Genomic DNA, 22017 nt, shown 5'->3' with positions numbered 1-22017 from the left:
TACCAAACACATATTCTAAACAGTTGCATTTCTTCCCCCCCAAAAAAATTAGATGTACAAAAATATGTATAAGCCTCTTGAATTATAGTTATTCATATTTGCAAATAAAATACTAAACTAGAATTCTATTAACAAGGAATTGGATAAACAGATTATGATATATCCATGTAGTATATATGTATATCCAAAGAATAATAAAATAGCAAAATGTTCACAATATTGTTGAATGAAAGTTAATTCAAAAAATAGAACTTACAAGTATAATCATGTTTTTCAAAATTACAAATACATATATATGTGTAAATTAAGTATATGTATCTATGTATGACTACATATACTAAATATAAGCCCACACACAAACAAGTACATAGAAAATGACTAGGAAAATACATACAAAAATGTTAACTGTGATTTTTCCTTTCCTTCGGATAGAAACCTTAAAGGTAATAAATTTCTTCTTCATGTTTTTAATTTCCACATTTCCCAAAATATACCTGGTACAGGAAAAACCCTTGGGCTACTAGGAGATCAAACCAGTCAATCCTAAAGGAAATCAGTCCTGAATATTCATTTGAAAGACTAATGCTGAAGCTGAAGCTCCAATACTTTGGCCACCTGATGCGAAGAACTGACTCATTAGAAAAGACCCTGATGCTGGGAAAGACTGAAGGCAGGAGGAGAAGGGGACGACAGAGGATGAGATGGTTGGATGGCATCACCGACTCGATGGACATGAGTTTGAGCAAGCTCCAGGAGTTGGTAACGGACAGGGAAGTCTGGTGTGCTGCAGTCCATGAGGTCGCAAAGAGTTGGACATGACTAAGCGATTGAACTGAACTGAGGAAAAACTTAGTTCTGATCCTTTAAATGAAAGACTTCTAGTTCTACTTTAGGTTTTAAGAATGAATTTCATGGTAGATACTTAAACTCTTTTTACTCCAATGCACTTAATACCACAAACACCAAAGTCTAGAGGTTGGATTTACTTGTTTTCTTTGTTTATGTTTTCCCTTCCTGTGTTCCAAAAATCAAAATTTTAATCCAAATAAATGAAGGGAAGAAATTTATTTCCCCTAAATTTAGAAATAAAACTACAAATATAGCTTAACCTGAAATGGTTGCTTTTATCAAAATGTTACAGACTCAAAAACAGTACAATTTACATGGTTTAGTGTAAACATAATGGTGTTTATACTACAATTAGGTATGAAGAGCTATGTGCAATAAAATGCATTTCCTCTAGAGAGAAACTTTAGAATGGACATAAACTCAGAAATTAAGCCAAAAGATAAACACACTTTAGGGTCTAGTTATATTTTGGAACACTGTTTACAGAATGAGAAAAATCTAACAATGTTGCCTGCGGACACAGGCACATTCACTGATGAGACACATGGCTATATGCTGGAAACATCTGGTCTGTCAAATAAGGCCACATTTTTCAAGGCTAATTAGAATAAAATCCAGTGATTTCTGGCAATAAAGAATGTTACTTTATTTCTCCATTGTCCTTTCCCTAACATATTCATATTTCATCAATAATAGATCAATAGCATTCATTCAAATTTCCATGATCCTCCAATTAAACTCCTCTATACCAGACAACAAAAGAATAAAATTCTATTTCCAGGGGCCATGGAAATATAGAACACAACTTTGAGATTACTTTTGACAACCTCTAAACATTACTAAAATGGAATCAAAAGCCAATTCCTAAGTTTCATTTGCATGTGTGCTAGTTCTCCCCTTCTCCCCACTTTATGCAGATTCCCCAGTAGAGATGTGAGCAGAAAGAAGGTAAATGAAATAAAAGCAAAAAATTGTTTTAAAAATGAGGCACGAAACGAAGTCAAAATAATTCTAAAAACTGAATAACTTAAGGTCAGAATAACTTAGACATGATTGAATGCTATTCTAAAAAGAGGAATGTTGATTATAGGCAAATTAAATTTTGGTACTTTTTTGCCATAGTATGGAACTCTTTCAGGCCTCCCGGGTAGCTCAGTTGGTAAAGAATCTGCCTGCAATTCAGGAGACCGCGGTTCCACTCCTGAGTTGGGAGGATCCCTTGGAGAAGAGATAGGCTACCCACTCCAGCATTCTTGGGCTTCCATGGTAGCTCAGACAGTAAAGAATCCGCCTGCAGTGCAGGAGACCTGGGTTCGATCCCTGGGTTGGGAAGATCCCCTGCAGGAGGGCATGGCAACCCACTACAGTATTCTTGCCTGGAGAATCCCCATGGATAGAGGAGCCTGGTGGGCTATGGTCCATGGGGTCTCAAAGAGTCAGACACAACTGAGCAACTAAGCACAGCACAGCACATGGCACTCTTTCAAAATGACAGGTGTTAAATTTCTAATAAGTGATCTTGTAAAGTGGATCACAACTACCCATGAGAATTTTAATTCAGAGTATGATAAGAATATGAAATAAAAGCTTTCACCACAGAAAACACTGTTGTCTTTCCTAATTGAAGATCATTAATAAAAAATACTTAATTCCTTCTATGAGCTAATGATAGAAAGATGGTCAGATAGCTTTCCTCAGGGAGCACAAAACCTAGTATTATAATCAGTATTTACAGCTTTAAAAAAAGTAACTAAGCTTCTAGTCATGAAGGAATAACAAGGAAGAGAACACACTTCTGCTCTTAAGTAAAATACCAGCTACGTGTGTGTTAAGTCACTTCAGTCATGTCCAACTCTTTGCAATCCTATGGAATGTAGCCCACCAGGCTTCTCTGCCATGGGATTCTGCAGGTAAGAGCACTGAAGTGGGCTTCCATGCCCTTCTTCAGGAGATCTTTCCTATCCAAGAATTAAACTCATGCCTCTTATGCCTCCTGCATTGGCAGGAGGGTTCTTCACCACTAACACCACCTGGGAACTAGCTAAAATTCATAAAACAACTGCTTTCAGACAGTGAACATCAAATAACACAAAACTGTGGTCTCTGAAAATAGGAAAACAAACAAGGTGAATTTAATAGTTACCTGAATGTGATTTCTAGATCATGGACACAGTCAGAGAAAACCCAAACAGAGCCCAACAACTTAGCAGAGTTAGCATCAGAGATGCAGTTCAGGAATAATGATACACCTTAAGGTTGTGCAGAATTTCCTCAAAAAAGCGAAGCAATGCAGAAAGAAGTGCAGAAATTTATACAAGAGCTCCCTTGAGCCTTTGCTGAGTACTAGGCCAGGCATAGGAAAAGTAAAATTCTGCACGAACAGGAATAAAAAAGGGAGGGAAGGAAAAAAAAGGAAGGGAACGAAAGACAGGAAGAACAAGGAAGGAGAGACAGACAGAAGGGAGATGTAAGATATATACTCCAAGGAGCTCAGACAAAGCAGAGAAAACATTTGAACTCTGAACAGCCCAAGTGCAGAGCCCTTGGGATTTCAGAGTTTTTCAAAGAAGATGAATACTACTCCAAGCAACCCCTGTAATAAAAAGTTGTGCTTAATCTTTCAGTCATGTCCAACTCTTTGAGATCCCATGGACTATACAGTCCATGGAATTCTCCAGGCCTGAACACTGGAGTGAATTGCCTTTCCCTTCTCCAGAGGACCTTCCCAACCCAGGGATCAAACCCAGTTCTCCCGCATTGCAGGCGGATTCTTTTTCAGCTGAGCCACCAGGGAAGCCCCAAAAGGAAAAGTTAGCTGAGCTTAAAAATGGGGTCTGATGAGACTGGGATTCAGATGGATCTGCAAACAACTAAACTATTTGCCAAAACAAAGACCAATATCCTGTAAGAAAGAAAAGTCCCCCAAAATTCAAACACTCAGCAACATAATATAATGGCCATTATCTAATCAAAACTTACAAGACATGAAAAGAACAAAAAATTGACCTATAATTAGGAAAAACAATCTTCAGAGAAATCCAAAATACCAAAAATGACAGCACTAGCAAAGAAGTACATAAACAGAGAAATTAGAGCACTGTAACATGTATTTTTAAAAGACGTAAAATAACAAATAAAATTAAACATAAAAAACCAAATGGAACTCCTAAAGATGAAAAATATATCATCTGAAATGAAAAGTTCACTGGATGAAATTAAAAGATTTGACAATGAAAAAGAGCACAGCAATAAAACCTATCCCATATAAAGTTCAGAGAAAAAAGATTGGAAAAAAAGAAGATCCTCAAATCACCTATGGGATTTTGTGAAGTTGTCCAACATAGATAAAACTGAAATCTCAGATTGAGGATGGAAAAGGGACCAAAAAATAATATTTGGAAAAATAGTATCTGAACTTCTTTCAGATTTTATGAAAATCATAAACTTGCAAAACCAAGAAACTAAACAAACCACAAGCAGGATAAATACACACATACATGAATGCATACATACATATTTATACAAAAGCACATCAAAATCAAATTGCTGAGAACAAATTTTACAGACAAAAGTTTTAAAATAGCTGGAGAAAAGACACAATAAGGAGAGTGACCAAAAAAAGCTGTTCATATACTTTTTCCTCAGAAATTATACAAGCCAGAAGACAAAAAAAAAAAAAGATATCTCAAGAACAAATGAATCTATAAACTTAGAATTATATATCCATCAAAAATAGATTTCAAAAATGAAGGTAAACAATATGATACCATTTCACACTCACCAAGATAGCCATAATCAAAAGACAACTATAAGTCCTGATAGAATGTATAGAAAATCAAATCCTCATATGCTGCTGGGGGTAAGGTAAAATGGCACAGCTGCTTTGGAGAAAAATCTGGCAGTTCCTTGAATAGTTACACAGAATTACCATGATCCAGCAAAATTTCATTCCAAGAAAGCCAAGAGAAATGAAATGAAAACATATTTCCACACAATAAATTGTAAACAAAAATGCACAGAAGCATTATTGTAAAACCCTAAAACTTAAACAACCCAAATGCTCATCCACTAATGAATGGATAAATAAAGTGTGGTACATCCATGCAATGGAATATTCAGCAATAAAAAGAAATAAAGTACTGATATATGGTACAGCATGGATTAACCTGGGAAACATTATGTTAAATGAAAGAAGCCAATCACAAAAAATCATATATTATATGATTCCATTTATATGAAATGTCCAGAATAAGTAAATATGAAGAAACAGAAAACAGACCAGTGATTCCCAGTAGCTGGCAAGGGAGGCAGGGGACAGGAAAAAATTGAACACTGATGGCCAAGGGGCTCAGAGTTTCTTTTGTGAAGAATAAAAACATTCTACAATTGACTGTGATGATGGTCATACAACCCTGAATACACTAAAAGCCACTGAACTGTATGTTTTAAATAAATGAAGTGAAAAGTATATGAACTATGTCTCAGTGAGGCTGTTAAAAATATTTTAGAAAAATGTATATTAAAAATAGGCAATGTAAAAATTAAGCAAAAAGATAGCAGCAGTGGCTGACTATATTAATACCAAACAACATACATTTCAGAAAAAAATATTACCAGGGATGAAGAAGAACTTTCCATAATAATAAATGGGTCCTTTCATAAAGAAGATAAAATAATGCTTAATGTGTATGCAACCAATAAGAGAACCTCAAAATATACACTGAAAAAACTGAAAGAATAAAAAGAACATATATGTAAGTCCAATCATAATAGGCAATTTCAACACTCCCCTGTCAGCAAATAACAAATACAAAATCATCAGGATGTAGAAAAGCTGCACAGTGCTATCAACCAGTACGTCTAAATGATACTTAGAGATGCTCTTCTCAATAACAATATATATTATTTTAAAGTGTATATGTCATTTTCACCAAAACAGACCATAAAACTGGGCCATAAAACAAGTCTCAAAAATATAAAAGATTGAAATCATACATTTTACATTTATGAACACAATGAACTAAAATATAAATCAATTTTGATACATCAGGAAAATCCCCTAATATTTAGAAATTAACCAGTGAACTTCTAAATAGTCTGTGAAATAAATTTTTAAAATCACAACAGAAATTAGAAAATATTTTAAATAAATGTAAAAAAAAACCTGAAACATTATAAAACATGTAAGATTCAGTTAAAGCACTGTTAAAGAGAAATGTATAGCTTTAACTAGCTACATTAGAAAACAGAACCAAAATCAATGCCCTGGGCTTCCACCTGAAAAAGCTAGAAAAAAGAACAAATTATTTACAACAGAAAAGATACAGAAGCAACCCAAGTGTCCATCAACAGATGAATGGATAAAGAAGATGTGAGATAGACAGGTAGATATAGAGAGAGTTGCTGTTTAGTCGCCCAGTCGTGTCCTACTCTTGGCAACCCCATGGACTGCAGCAAGCCAGGCATGTGCGTGTGTGCGTGTGTGTGTATGACTGAATCATTTTGCTGTGCACTTAAAACTAATACATTGCAAATCAATTATACTTCAACCCCCAAAAAAAGAGCAAATTAGATCCCAATTAAATAGGAGAAAGGAAATAGTCAGTTCAGTTCAGTCACTCAGTCGTGTCTGATTCTTTGTGACCCCATGGACTGCAGCACACCAGACCTCCCTGTCCATCACCAACGCCTGGAGTTTACCTAAACTCATGTCCATTGAGTCGGTAATGCCATCCAACCATCTCATCCTCTGTTGTCCCCTTCTCCTCATATCAAAAATCAGTAAAACAGAAAAATAAGGGGAAAAAAAACAATAAAACCTAAAGATGCTATCTTCAAAAAATTAATAAAATTGACAAACAACTAGCCAAAATAATGAGAGACAGACAGAAATGACAAATCATCAACATAAGTAATCAAAGAAAAAGTATCACTATAGATTCTACATGTTAAAATAATACAGTAATACAATTAACAATTTTTGTTAATGAATTCAACAATTTGGATAACATGGACAAATTACTTGAAAGATACAAATAAACAAAATTTTCTCAAGAAACACAAAATGCAAACAGCCATGTATTTATTTTTACATTAAATCTGTAGTTAACAACTTTCTTACCAAAAACATGCAAATCTCCTGAGTCAAGTGGTTTCAATGGTAAATTCTACCAAGTACTAATGTTTAAGGAAAATAATTACTAATACTCTACAAATTCTTCCAGAAAATCAAAGCCAGGAAAATTTCCAAGTTATTCATAAGGCTAGCATGAATCTGATTCCAAAAAGATATAACACAAAAAGGAAACCACAGATAAGCATTTCTCATGAACACAGATATAAAAATCCTTAACAAAATTTTAGCAAATCAAATACCACATCACATTAAAAAGGACAGTATATCATGACCAAGTGGGATTTATTCCATGAATGCAAGTTTAACATTTAATATTCAATATAAATCATCATATTAAGAAACTAAAAGCATTTTTTAAGAAACGTATAATCACCTGGCACTAGTGGTAAAGAACCTGCCTGCCAATGCTGGCGCCAATGCAGGTTCTATCCTTGGGCTGGGAAGATCCCCTTGGAGGAAGGCATGGCAACCAACTCCAGTATTCTTGCCTGGAGAATCCTCATGGACAAAGAAGCCTGGTGGGCTACAGTCCACAGGGTCGCAAAGAGTCAGACACAACTGAAGCAACTTAGCACGCATGATGATCATCTCATTTACATAGAAAAAGCATTTGACAAAACCAATATTCATTCCTAATAGAAAGTTTCAAGAACTAGAAATAAAAGCAAACTTCTTCAACCTTATAAATTACATGTACCAAAAATTACACCTAACATATGATTTAATGGTTAAATGCATTCCCTCTAAGATCAGGAACAGGACAAAGATATCTAGCCTTATCCCAGGGACGGGGGAGCCTGGTAGGCTGCCATCTATGGGGTCGCACAGAGTCGCACACGACTGAAGTGACTTAGCAGCAGCAGCAGCAGCAGCAGAGGCTCTAACCAGCTTCCCTTGTGGCTCAGACGGTAAAGAATCTGCCTGCAATGCAGGAGACCTGGGTTCTATCCCTGGGCTGGGAAGATCCCCTGGAGACAGCAACAGCAACCCACTCCAGTATTCTGGCCTAGAGAATTTCACGGACAGTATAGTCCATGGGGTCGCAAAGAGTCAGACATGACTGAGCAACTTTCACTTTCACTTCACTTTCAGAGGCTCTAACTAGTTCAACAAGACTAGGAAACCAAACCAAAAAAGAAAGCATCCCAATTGGAAAGAAAAAAATATACCTATCTTCATTTGCAGATAAGATAATCAGCTACATAGAAAATTCAAAAAAGCTCCTAGAATTAGTATATGATTTAATAAGATTGCAGAATAAAAGATAAATACACAAATTTAATAGTATACTAGTAATAAATTACTGAAAATTAAAACTTAAAAAGTAACAACATTGAAAATAGGCATCAAAAAATATAAAATAATTAGGGATAAATATGATAAAAGATATATAAGACTTGTTCACTAAAAAAGCAGAAAACAGTTAAAGAAGATCCAAATAAATGAGAGCATTCACGTACTGGTGGATAAGGGGTAAGAGAGATGGGATACGAGGGACCTAGTGTGGTAAGACTGTATGTATAGGAAGGCAGCTGTGTCAGGACCAAACAGGAATGAGAAGGGCATTCAGGCAGCACAGAAGCATAACACTGGATATTAGAGCCCAAGCAGATTAAGGAGGATACCATACAGGACGGCAACTCCGTATGTGGTGTTGATATAGCTTAAGGGAGCCCCCAAAATATAATCCTACTTTATGCACCAGAAAAAGGTTGAACTGGAAATACTGGTCAATAGCACTTATGACAATCACTTGAATTAAGAGGAAAAATGTAGATTGTCCATATAATGAACTACTATCAAGCAATTAAAATGAGTGAACTAGATCTCTATACATAAGTTTTAAAAAGCTCTCCACTAGTATGTTAGCCCATGATTGCAGATATTATTGTCTATTTTTTCAGAGCTATATCCCCAACACTAAAAGCAATGCCTAGCAACACAGTAGGTACTCAATTCATTTTTATTGAATGAATGAATGAATCTCAAAAAAACAAAGACCAGAACTATTCATGTAAATGTTTTTTAAAATACAATATGATTTTTGGACATTAAAAACATGGACTAGAAGGAAATACCAGATTTATGATACTGGTTTCCTCAAAGGAGAAAGGAAAGGAAGAGGACTGAGGAAGGGGATGAGTTCTATCTACCTGAATTTCTTAAAATGTACATCTTTACCTCTCTCTGATCACATATGTTTATATATGCCACAAATTATATATACATACATATATATGAATTAAAACCAGAATTGTTACTATTTGTTAATTTAGAGAAGTTGACACATAAGTTTGTTTTTTGCGACCCCATGAATCACAGCACACCAGGCCTCCCTGTCCATCACCAACTCCCGAAGTTCACTCAGATTCACATCCATCGAGTCCGTGACGCCATCCAGCCATCTCACCCTCTGACATCCCCTTCTCCTCCTGCCCCAACCCCTCCCAGCATCAGAGTCTTTTCCAATGTGTCAATTCTTCGCATCAGGTGGCCAAAGTATTGGAGTTTCAGGTTTAGCATCATTCCTTCCAAAGAAATCCCAGGGCTGATCTCCTTCAAAATGGACTGGTTGGATCTCCTTGCAGTCCAAAGAACTCTCAAGACTCTTCTCCAACACCACAGTTCAAAAGCATCAATTCTTCGGCGCTCAGCTTTCTTCACAGTCCAACTCTCACATGCATACATGACCACTGGAAAAACCATAGCCTTGACGAGACGGAACTTTGTTGGCAAAGTACTGTCTCTGCTCTTCAACGTGCTATCTAGGTTGGTCAAAACTTTTCTTCCAAGGAGTCAGAGTCTTTTAATTTCATGGCTGCAATCACCATCTGCAGTGATTTTGGAGCCCAAAAAAATAAAGTCTGACACTGTTTCCACTGTTTCCCCATCTATTTCCCATGAAGTGATGGGACCAGATGCCATGATCTTCGTTTTCTGAATGTTGAGCTTTAAGCTGACACAAGATTATCAGTGCTTAAATCTGTAGACTTTGAGTAAAGAAGAATAGTCTGCATAATGTGAGTGGGCTTCATTAAACCAGTTAAATGCCTTGATAGAAAAAAGACTAAATTCCCCAGAGGAAGATGGAATTTGGCCAGCAGACTGTCTTCAGACTCAGGCAATAGTATCCACTCTTCCCTGACACTAACTAGCCTACTAATCTACTAGGCAGATTTTGGAGTTGCCAGCCTCCATAATCATGTGAACCAATTTGCTAAAAAAAGAAAATCAATCTCTCTCTCTCTCTACACACACACACACACACACACACACACACACACAGATATACACATTATTGGTTCTGTTTCAGTGGAGAACCTCCAGAACCAGTAACTATTTTTTCTAAACCAAAGCATATTTCTGAAATTAGCTATCATTAAAACAGTTATATGCTTTTCCCCTAAAAAACTGGGTCTTCTAAAAATCAAACTATGTGTAGTATTTTTTCTTAAACATAATACATGACAAAATACATCAGCATACCACTAGCATATGTAAATAATAATAACTCTCAGGATGAATCAATAGATATACAAAAGGCTAGAGAAGATGTCTTATGGACTTAATTATTTTTGAAATGTTATTCTAAATATGGACTTTTTAAAAGAATTCTAAATAACAAATTTTAGATAACACAAAGTATTCAATTTTAAAAAAACTTACCTTTTAGTTTTCATCTGGTCCCGCAGTTTACTATACATCTCCAGAACTTTAAAGAGAAGGGAAAAAGAGCACATTAGAATAATTTAGAGAAAGTGAAAGATTAATTAAAGCTTAAGAAACTGCATCAAGAATTCTACTCTATATCCAGTTTCTCACCTGGAAGACACAGCATTAATTTATCAACAGTGGCAGAAATATTTCTCTGTTGTAGCCGACACTGCTTCAGCTCTTCCATTGCTATCACCAGCTTGGCAAGAGGGGAAAAAAACTGAATTATGCCAACAGCTGTAAATAAAAAGCTTTCAGTCACATTTTCCACCCTATGTTCAATTCATCAGAACATCCCAGACAGTTTCATAGTAAGACCTCCAAGTGGACTAAGGAACTGCCTTTCTCAACCAGTAAAACATCCCTGCATGGTTTCCCCCTTTCTCCCCAAGATGCATACACACTACAATAGGAAAGGCTAGGTTAAATGAAACCTTAAAATTCAGGAGCTATCCAGGAAAAAAGAAAAGACTTGCAGATTTGCTCCAAACCCTATTCAGACTTTTCATGATTTATGATTTCATCAATCTAAGAAGATCCTATATTTCTTTCATCAGTGCCAGATGCCTAGAGGAAAACAGTCCTTCTTATACAGCTTCAAATGAATCTTGAAACTAATCTTTAACTAAATCTCTATTTTAATAGAGAATAAACCACACACTTAGAAGTTGTGGCTTTTCCAAGAATTCCAGTTAGGTGAAGTACTTTAGTGAAGTACTTATGCAGTACTTATTTTTCTCATAGAGTTTTAAAGTCTTCCATCTGAAGTGATAGACAATAAAACTAGAAGAAACTGTTCTCTTTGCAAAAACTTAAAATATGTGAGACAAACTTTTAAAAAGCAATAACCTATATGGCCTCTTATAGAATTCATCCCATATCCATACCTAAAAATGTTAGCTACCTAAATACTATGTCCCCCCCCCCAAAAAGAAGAGAGAGAGAAGTGGTCATGATTAAGTTACTGATAAGACAATCAAAGGCTAATCTTAAAGATTATTAAACATTAAATAAGTATTAGGCAATAAGGAAGGTACATGATACAGACAACATTAATTGACTGTAAGTCAGAAAACTTGGATATTAGTCTCAGCCATATCAATTACTATGTAAACTTTTGTAAATCATCTGTTTTATTTTCCTAGTCAATAAAATAATGGTCCTAATTTTGTCATAGGTCGGCCATGAGGATTAAGTGAGAAAATGGACATCAAATGATCTTATAAACTATGATTTAAATGGTGAATATATTAATTAATAGAATCAATGATTCACTTTTTTAACAAATACTTATGGCATATTCATGTTGTGCCAGTCACTGTTTAGGCAGGTAGAGGGGATAGGCAGTGTATTTTTAAAAAAAATCCTGACTTCGCTTAATTTCTACTAGAAGGAGACCAAAAAAACAAACATATAAGGAAAACTATATAATATCAGAGCATGATAGGGGCAATGGAGAAAAATTAAGCAGGAAAGGTAAAAAGAAAACAAAAGGTGAAAGTGAGACTGCAATTCTAAATAAGTTGGTTAGTAAAGGCCTCATTGCTGCTGCTGCTAAGTCACTTCAGTCGTGTCTGACTCTGTGCAACCCCATAGACGGCAGCCCACCAGGCTCCCCCGTCCCTGGGATTCTCTAGGCAAGAACACTGGAGTGGGTTGCCATTTCCTTCTCTAATGCATGAAAGTGAAAAGTCAAAGTGAAGTCGCTCAGTTGTGTCTGACTCTTAGCGACCCCATGGACTGCAGCCTACCAGGCTCCTCCGTCCACGGGATTTTCCAGGCAAGGGTATTGGAGTGGGGTGCCATTGTCTTCTCCAAAGGCCTCATTAGGAGGTAACATATCAGCAAATATCTGAAGTGCATAAACACTGAAGAAAGAAGATTCTAGGCAGAGGAAACAGCATTGGCCATATTATGACTACTCATGTCATTTAAAAATACAACTAAGGAAGGCTACATACTCTCATTAAGCTTTCTAGTGATTATATTCATTTACTTCAGACAAACATGAGAAGCAATGATAATGTCCAAGTTCTTCCAACATGCAGCTTATGGTCTCAAACCACTAAATCAGGAACACAGTCATCAAAGAGAATGACAGGAAACAGAGAAGATTTTTTCAAAAGGTAAACTGGTCTTACTTCCTTTCCCTCATGTTGCAGTTTTCTATTAGTATCCGTCACTTGATTCTGTGGAGAGAAGACAATTTAAACTTATAATAAATACCTAGACAATAGTTTGATTAAGATGAAGATTTTAAATGAAAAGATTTAGTGTAAGTATTCAGATTGTTTCCATATTTCACCACATTTTTGTTTAGTTGTATTCTCCAAGGATTAAACTGTATTAACTTTTCTACTCAACATCTATATGACTTTTTGAACAATAAAAAAAAAATTACTAAAAAATATTTCAGTTTGCAATAGTACAAACTAATATAACACAACTAAAGATCACACTTTCATTTGAAATGGAAAGAAAAACTATAATAGAAAAAATAACACACAAAGAACCTTGCTGCTGCTAAGTCACTTCAGTCATGTCCAATTTTGTGTGACCCCATAAACAGCAGCCCACCAGGATCCCTTGTTCCTGGGATTCTCCAGGCAAGAACACTGGAGTGGGACAAAGAACCTTACTTGAGCATAAATTGAACTGTTTAACTCAGGGAGTTTGAGTAAACTCCAGGAGTTGGTGATGGACAGGGAGGCCTGGCATGCCGCAGTCCATGTGGTCGCAAAGAGTCAGACAGGACGGAGCGACTAAACTGAACTGAACTAAACTCAGGTCAAATATTTCTACTTATAATCTAATTTTAGAAAACATTTTATCTTAATTTCTTGGATCATTAATTCTTGATAGCTCCTAACATTTCCATAGTCCCTCTTTTCTAAATTAATTTATCCATCAGATAGTAAAAAAATCAGGTAAACAAGCTTTAAATTTACATAAAATTCATAATTAAAGTGAATTGGCACAACTCATTTTGGTAGCCACTCTTGTAGAATCAGTAGATATAAAAATTAAGGTTATAGAATAATAACTTCCCCACCTTCTTAAACATTATCAAAATATGAGCAATATTAACTTCTAAAGCTTTCTTTAATAGAGGCTACCTATACTTCCACCAATTCTAAATTGGTGGAATCTAAATCTCTCCTTACTAAGATACTTCCTTAACCCAGCATTTTCTATTATGTCCCTCAGAATGCCAACAAATTTTAATTAATAGATACTCTGCACTCTGTATACATACAAACATAGACACACACACACATAATATATATGGGAAATAATACTAAAAAGGTTCGTTTACTGGGAACTTCTGAAGCATTTAATATTCTATAGTACTATAAATGCCTAAGGAGATATCACACAGTGTTTTCCAACTTATTTTATGCAGTATCCTTTCACTGAGGATCATCTCAGGAAACCAGTTTTTTAGGAACACACCTTTGAAAATTTTGCCCAAAACTATACACTATACCTGGCCTATCATTTTCTGAGCAGATCACCACATGCACTGTCACTGAAGCAAAAATGCAGCCATATACACACATAAATGAGTGGATGTTTCTATGTTCTAATATGTTTCTATATTTGCAAAATTAGGAGGCAAGCTGGATTTGGCCTGGAAGATATACTTTGCTGATTCTTGGTCTAGAATAAGTGAGACTGAAGAGCTTATTATTCAAACCAATAAATGGATGTTATTCAAAAATGGGATTAATATCAGTTCAATATAAGAAAAAGCTTTTAAACAATGTGAATAAAAGTGGTGTGGGCAGCCCCTGAGTGATTATTATTTAAGAATGATTAGATTTTTTTCATGTAAACAGGAGATCTCATAAAATTCAACCTTCCATAAATACCACTAATTTCAGTATCACACTCTCTACTAGAATGCCTTGTTTACTTTATAAAGATATTTCTGAAACTTTTTTTTTAACCTCAAACTCATTGTAAGAAATATATTTTACATTGCAACCTGGTATGCAAGTATAGGGAATACACACACACATAGAGAGAAACAAAATTTTCAAGAAACAATTTTGTCTTACTGCATGTAATACATTTTATTGTTCCCTTTTCCATTTTATTTCAATTTTTATTAAAAATACTGATCATGACCCACTAAACCAATTTCTCGCAAATCAGAATTCTAAACACCCACAGGAGCCTAATCAAAGCTTCTGACAGAAAGATAATTACTATTTTAATACAATTTGAACATAACAATGAGAGGACATCTACACAGCTATCTAGGGGTTCAAGATGGCTGCGTGTAAGAACATGTATTCATCTCCTCCTGCGAGAGCCTCAAAATCACAACTAGCTGTTGAACAATCATTGACAGGAGGATGCTGGAACCAACCACAGAAAGCTACCTTACATCCAAAGACAAAGGAGAAGCTGCAACAAGACAGCAGAAGGAATGTGATCATTATAAAATCAAATCCCATACCCACCGGGCGGGTGACCCACAAACCGGAGAACAATAATACAAGCCCCACATCAAGCTTCCCAGCCAGGGGACCCAGCAAAGGGACTAGAAATCCCCCTAGAATCTGACTGTGAAGGCCAGTGGGATTTGATTACAGGACTTCCACAGGACTCTGGGAAACAGAGACACCGACTTGGGGGGCATAAACAAAATCTTGAGCACACCAGGACCCAGGGGAAAGGAGCAGTGACCCTCTACAGGAGACTGAATCAGACCTACTTAGTGTTGGAGGGTCTCCTATGGAGGTATGGCTTAACAGTGGCTGGCCACAGGCACTGGCAACAGTAGTCCTGGGAGGCGCCCCTTGGTGAGCTTTCTTTGAGGTTATCATTAACCCTACCATAGAACCTATAGACCCCAGGGCTGGGTTGCCACAGGCCAAACAACTAACAAAGAGGGAGTGCAATACCCTACCCATAAGCAGACAACTGGATTACTTGTTTTTTTCTTAATTTAAGTCCTCATTAAATTTGTTACAATTGCTTCTGCTTTTTATGATCTGGTTTCTTGGCCATAGGGCATATGGGATCTTAGCTCCACAACCAGGGATCAAACCTGCACCCTGTGCATTGGAAGGCGAAGTGTTAACCACTGGACCAGCAGGGAAGTCCCCAGATTAGTTTTACTAAGCACAACCCTGCCCACCAGAGCAAGATCCAGTTTTTCCCACCACCAGTCCTTCCCATCAGGAAGCTTACACAAGCCTCTTAGCCTTATCCACCAGGGAGCAGACAGAAGAAGCAAGGAAAACTCCAATCCTGCAACCACCAGAAGAAAAACCACATAACAGAAAGTTAATCAAAGTGAAAATGCAGCCAAGTGTGTCCCAGATGAAGGGACAGGATAAAATCGCAGGAAGACAACTAAAAGGGGGGGAAATAAGCACCTTCCAGAAAAAGAATTCAGAATAATGATAGTGAAAACAATCCAAGATCTTGGAAAAAAGAATGAAGATATAAGAAATGTTCACCAAAGACCAAGTATAACTAAAGAACAAACAGAATGAACAATACAGTGGAAGGAATCAATAGCAGAATAACAGGCAGAAGAAGAGGAAATTGGTCTAGAAGACAGAATGGTGGCTCTCACTGCCACAAAACAGAATACAGAAAAAAGAACAACAACAACAACAAAAAAAAATGAAGACAGTCAAAGAGACCTCTGGGACAACATTAAACACACCAACATTCATATTATAAGGGTCCCAAAAGGAGAAGAGAGGAAGCATCTGAGAAAATGTCTAAAATGATAACAGCTGAAATTTTTCCTAACATGGAAAAGGAGAAATTCAACCTAGTCCAGGAAGAACAGAGACTCGCCGGCAGGATAAACCCAAGGAGGAACACACTAAGACACACAGCAATCAAAATAACAAAAATCAAATACAAGGGGAAAATGAAAAATGACATACAAAGGAATTCCCATAAGGTTATCAGCTGATTTCTCAACAGAAATCAGAAGGGAACGGCATGATATAAAATGCAAAAGGAACAAGGCAGAAGGGAACAGCAGGATATAAAATGAGAAAGAGACTCTTCTAAGGAGAAAAAACAAGAGAAGGAAAAGACCTACAAAAAATAAACTCAAAACAATTTGGAAAAGAGCAATAGGATCATATATATCGATGGTTACCTTAAATGTAAATGGATTAAATGCACCACCAAAATACACAGACTGGCTGGGTGGATGAAAACACCTGGAATTATGCACATCCATTTGGAAGTATGCACTTTCAATTACCACATCACTCTACTTAACCCCTCAAATTGTATGTAAGTATTTTATATCATTAGGTTAATCATGTTGCCATTATAGCTTGCAATTGTAAATTATCTTTTATTTTTTACCTGGCTATTGATCATGAAAACTGATAAAATATTTTTTACTACTATGATTATGTAACTATTATTCATTTTAACACCATTGTATCATGACTGGTCAACAGAAAATAGTAAATTCTGTATCACTGAAACTACCATTTAATAGAAAAACCTGCAATCACTTTTTAAAATCCAGATGCACATTAGAATTATCTTGAAATTTTTTGTAAAATACAAATGCCAAGGAATTGTTTTTTTTAACAAAGCTTCAGATGTGAGTCTAATAAACAGCCCTATTTAAAAATAACTGTACTACAGTATGACTTTTTACTTTTATCTAGTTTGTTTCACTTTTTCTATTTCATAATCAGTGCTCCCATTTTATTTAAATGCACTCAAAAAAGGCTTGAGAAGGAACAACAAAAAATAAGAGGGAGAAACTGGAAAGCATTTAAACAAAATGGAAGCACTGAACATGAAACAGAAAAAGTGAAATATGTATAATATATATATTTTAGAAACATGAATTTTTGCTTAAATTTATCACATTTTGGTTCCAGTTGTTTGCTTAAGCATGAATGGAATCCTAGATTTCTAACTTATATTCACTCAAAATTTTGATATAGTTCCACTTATTCTGGCATCTAGTATTACTGCTAAAAGTCTATAAAGTTTATTATCTTTGTGATGTTTTTTTCAATTTGAATGAGGCTTGACATTTTCAGTCCAATTCTGAGAATATAAAGAAATAGTATGATGCAAAAAATAAAAAACAGAAAATTAACATGTGACACAGTATTATTAACTGAAGCAAAGATTTTATTCAAATTTCACAAAATTTTATGCGTGTCCATTATTTTTTTTCATAACTTATTCAAGATTCCACATTGAAGTTGCACAGAGCAGCAAAATCTGATAAATTATCCTTTCATTTTTATTCCTTTTATTTTTATTCTATTAATAAACATTTTCTAATTTTCCTTGTTATGGCTTCTTAGATACATCCATCACTTACACGTGCACATTTAATTTCCAAATACATGTTTTTTTAAGCATCATTCATATTAATTTCTCATTTTCATATTAATTTCTCACTTAAATGATTCCTTCTTTACAGTCACCCTCTGTGTTTTTTCAGTCTTTTAACTTTATTGAAACTAACAGACGCTTGCTTGCTCCTTAGAAGAAAAGGTATGACCAACCTAGACAGCATATTCAAAAGCAGAGACATTACTTTGCCAACAAAGGTCCATCTAGTCAAACCTTTGGTTTTTCCAGTAGTCATGTACAGATGTGAGAGTTGGACTATAAAGAAAGCTGAGTGCTGAAGAATTGATGCTTTTGAACTGTGGTGTTGGAGAAGGCTCTTGAGAGTCCCTTGGACTGCAAGATCAAACCAGTCCATCCTAAAGGAAACCAGTCCTGAATATTCACTGGAACGACTGATGCTCAAACTGAAGATCCAATACTTTGGCCACCTGATGGGAAGAACTGACTCATTGGAAAAGACCCTGATGCTGGGAAAAATTGAGGGCAGGAGGAGAAGGGGACGACAGAGGATGAGATGGTTGAATGGCATCACCGATTCAATGGACATGAGTTTGAGTAAGCTCTGGGAGTTGTTGATGGACAGGGAAACCTGGCGTGCTGCGATTCATGGGGTCGCAATAAGTCAGACGCAACTGAGCAACTGAACTGAACTTTATTGAGGCTTTCAACGGCTAAGTCAAGATCTCTCTTGGTAAATGTCACATTATACTTGAAAATATGTGGGATATTTTCGAGTACCTTTTGATATTGATTTCTAACATAATTCAACTGTGATAAGAGAACAGATTCTGTATGATTCCAATACCTATAGACCACGAAATTTTTGTACCTTCTTTGGCATTTAGACGTGTGTGCTCAGTCATGTCCAACTCTTTGTGACCCTAGGGACTGTAGCCCATCAGGATCCTCTGTCCATGGGCTTCCTAGACAAGAATACTGGAGTAGGTTGCCATTTCTTCCTCCAGGAGATTGATCCCAACACAGAGATCGGCCCGAGTCTCCTGTGTCTCCTGCATTAGCTGGCAGATTCTTTACCGAGCCACCTAGGAAGCCCTGTTTTATGTCTCTGGATATGTTTCAGTGTCTCCTGCTTTACAGTCTATGGGAACTTGAATAGAATTTGTATCCTGCTATTGTGTGAAAACTGTATAAATCTTAATTATGTTGAATTGGTTCATACTGCTTTTCAGGGTACTGTATTCTACTTTTCTGCTTATTCATGCTATGAATTCCTGAAAGTTTGATATTAAAACTCCAATTAAAAATCATAAATTATCTACTTAAAACAGAATTGTAATATATAGTGGAACTATATGTAACTTTGTTCTATGTTTTCCAAGTCATCTGAAAAGCATTATCATACTTTAGGAATTTAAAAAAATTTTTTAAAAACCTCTTTGATGGATTTTAAATAATTAAGATATAAATAAATGTAGAAACATACCATGTTTATTTCAATAAAGGCTACTATATTCTGCTTGTCTAGAATGCTACTTCTTGATTCAGAGAACATATGATATGTGTATATATTTATACATACCTACATACACACACACACAGTGAATCACAAAGAAAAAAACTGGCATTCTAGAGAACACAGAAATTTCATTGCTATGTTCAAATAATACTGATAGTAGGTAATATTCAACCTTTTCCATTTTCTAAACTTTCTCCTAAAGTTCAAGAATTTTCACAGGCTCCTCACACAAGCTGAAAGGATGACCCTAGGGCAGTCTCCCATGTGTTAACAGAGAACATTATGGGTAATATTCAAGTACTCCACTACATGACTACTTCAGTAACCAGAGACACAGCACCCTTTGCCTATCGTGAACTAAGCACCCGAGGAAGAGAGAGAGGTTTTCGAACACAGGCATCAAGAACAGCACAAGGTGAGGGTGGATGGGAAGCTGGGAAGCTCAGTGAGGACAAACAGCACATACAACTCCTGGCAGAAGCTCTGTATCTTTGTTTTCACATATTTCAGATACTTCTGTCCACTTGAGGCTTTTCAGTCCCCTAAAATTCAGTATAACTTTTTAAATAGAACCGAATTGTTCACATTTTTTAATCTGTTTTTATACATTAAGCAAACGTTCTCCTATCAGATATCCTTCTGCAGTAATGTAGTTTCTTACTCTTTTAAAAGGATATACCATGCTTTATTTTACTAATCCTCTAGCACATGACTTTCAGGGACATTTTAAAGTTTTAGCCATCAAAAAAAAAAATCACATGCACATCATTGTACATGCACCTGTAGCTTTAGAATAAATGAAAACTATGTTTTCATTTGTTGCGTTTGCAGTTTTCAGTTGTTGTTCAGTCATCAAGTCATGTCCAACTCTTTGCAACCCCATGAACTGCAGTACACCAGGCCTCCCTGTCCCTCACCATCTCTCAGAGTTTGTGCAAGTTCATGTCCATTGAGTTGGTGATGCCATCCAACCATCTCATCCTCTGTTGCCCTCTTCTCCTTCTGCCTTCAATCTTTCCCAGTATCAGGTCTCTTTTAGTGAGTCTGCTGATAGCATCAGGTGGCCCAGGCATTAACATCAGTCCTTTCAATGAGTATTCAGGCTTGATTTCCTTTAGGACTGACTAGTCGGATCTCCTTGTGGTCCAAGGGACTCTCAAGAGTCTTCTCCAGCACGACAGCTTGAAAGCATCAATTCTTTGGTGCTCTGCTTTCTTAATGGTCCATCTCTCACATCAGTACATGACTACTGGAAAGACCATAGCCTTGACTATATGGACCTTTGTCGGCAAAGTGATGTCTTTGCTTTTTAATACACTGTCTAGGACTGTCATAGTTTCCTTCCAAGAAGCAATCGTCTTCAAAGTTCATGATTGCAGTCACCATCCGCAGTGATTTTAAAGCCTAAAAAAGAGGAAATCTGTCACTGCTTCCACGTTTTCCACTTCTATTTGCCATGAAGTGATGGGGTCAGATGCCATGATCTTCATTTTTTTAATATTGAGTTTTAAGCTGTCTTCTTCACTCTCCTCTTTCACCTTCATCAAGAAGCTCTTTAGTTCCTCTTCACCTTCCGCCATTAAAGTGGTATCATCTGCATATCTGAGATTGTTGATATTTCTCCTGGCAGTTTTGATTCCAGCCTGTAACTCATCCAACCCAACATTTCACATAATGCGTTCTGAATATAAGTTAAGTAAACAGGGTGACAATACACAGACTTGTCACAGTCTTTCTCAATTCTGAACCAGTCAGTTGTTCCATATAAGGTCCTGATGCTTCTCAACCCACAAACACGTTTCTCAGAAGACAGATAAGATGGTCTGGTATTCTCGTATCTTTAAGAGTTTTCCAGTTTGCTATGATTCACATAGTCAAAGGCTTTAGCATAGTCAATGAATCAGAAACAGAAGTTTTTGTCTGGAATTCCCTTGCTTTCTCTATGATTTAGTTGGCAATGTGATCCCTGTTCCTTTGCCTTTACTAAACCCAGCTTGGACATCTAGAAGTTCTTGATTCAAGTACTGCTGAAGCCTGGCTTGAAAGATTTTGAGCATAACCTTACTAGCATGGGAAGTGAAGGCAACTGTCCAGTAATTTGAAGATTCTTTAGTACTGCCCTTCTTGGGAATTGGGATGAATATTGGCCTTTTCCAGTCATGTGGCCACTGCTGGTATTTCCAAATTTGCTGACATATTGAATGCAGCACTTTAATAGCATCATCTTTGAGGATTTTAAATAGCTCAGATGGAATTCCATCACCTCCACTAGCTTTATTGGCAGCAGTGCTTCCTAAGGCCCACTTGACTTCACATTCCAGGATATCTGGCTCTGAGTGAGAGACTACACCATCGTGGTTATCTGGGTCATTAAGACCTTTTTTGTACAGTTCTTCTGTGTATTCCTGCCATCTCTTCTTGATCTCTTCTGCTTCTACTAGGTCTTAACTGTTTCTGTCCTTTATAA

General features: G+C 36.3%; 1 protein-coding gene across 1 annotated transcript in view; it reads right to left on the bottom strand.

The window, feature by feature from the left end:
- EXOC6B (exocyst complex component 6B) overlaps window positions 1-22017 on the bottom strand; it is a 705276-nt gene that overhangs the window by 593009 nt on the left and 90250 nt on the right. Inside the window, exons 3-5 of the mRNA XM_005686374.3 lie at window positions 12841-12888; window positions 10808-10898; window positions 10652-10697 (exon numbers count right to left, since the gene is read on the bottom strand). Of these exons, the coding sequence (XP_005686431.1) occupies window positions 10652-10697; window positions 10808-10898; window positions 12841-12888 (185 nt within the window). The remainder of the gene's footprint in view (window positions 1-10651; window positions 10698-10807; window positions 10899-12840; window positions 12889-22017) is intronic.

Source organism: Capra hircus, chromosome 11 (assembly GCF_001704415.2).
Source record: "Capra hircus breed San Clemente chromosome 11, ASM170441v1, whole genome shotgun sequence".
Classification (NCBI taxonomy): Eukaryota; Metazoa; Chordata; class Mammalia; order Artiodactyla; family Bovidae; genus Capra; species Capra hircus.
This window is presented reverse-complemented; position numbering and strand designations above follow the sequence as displayed.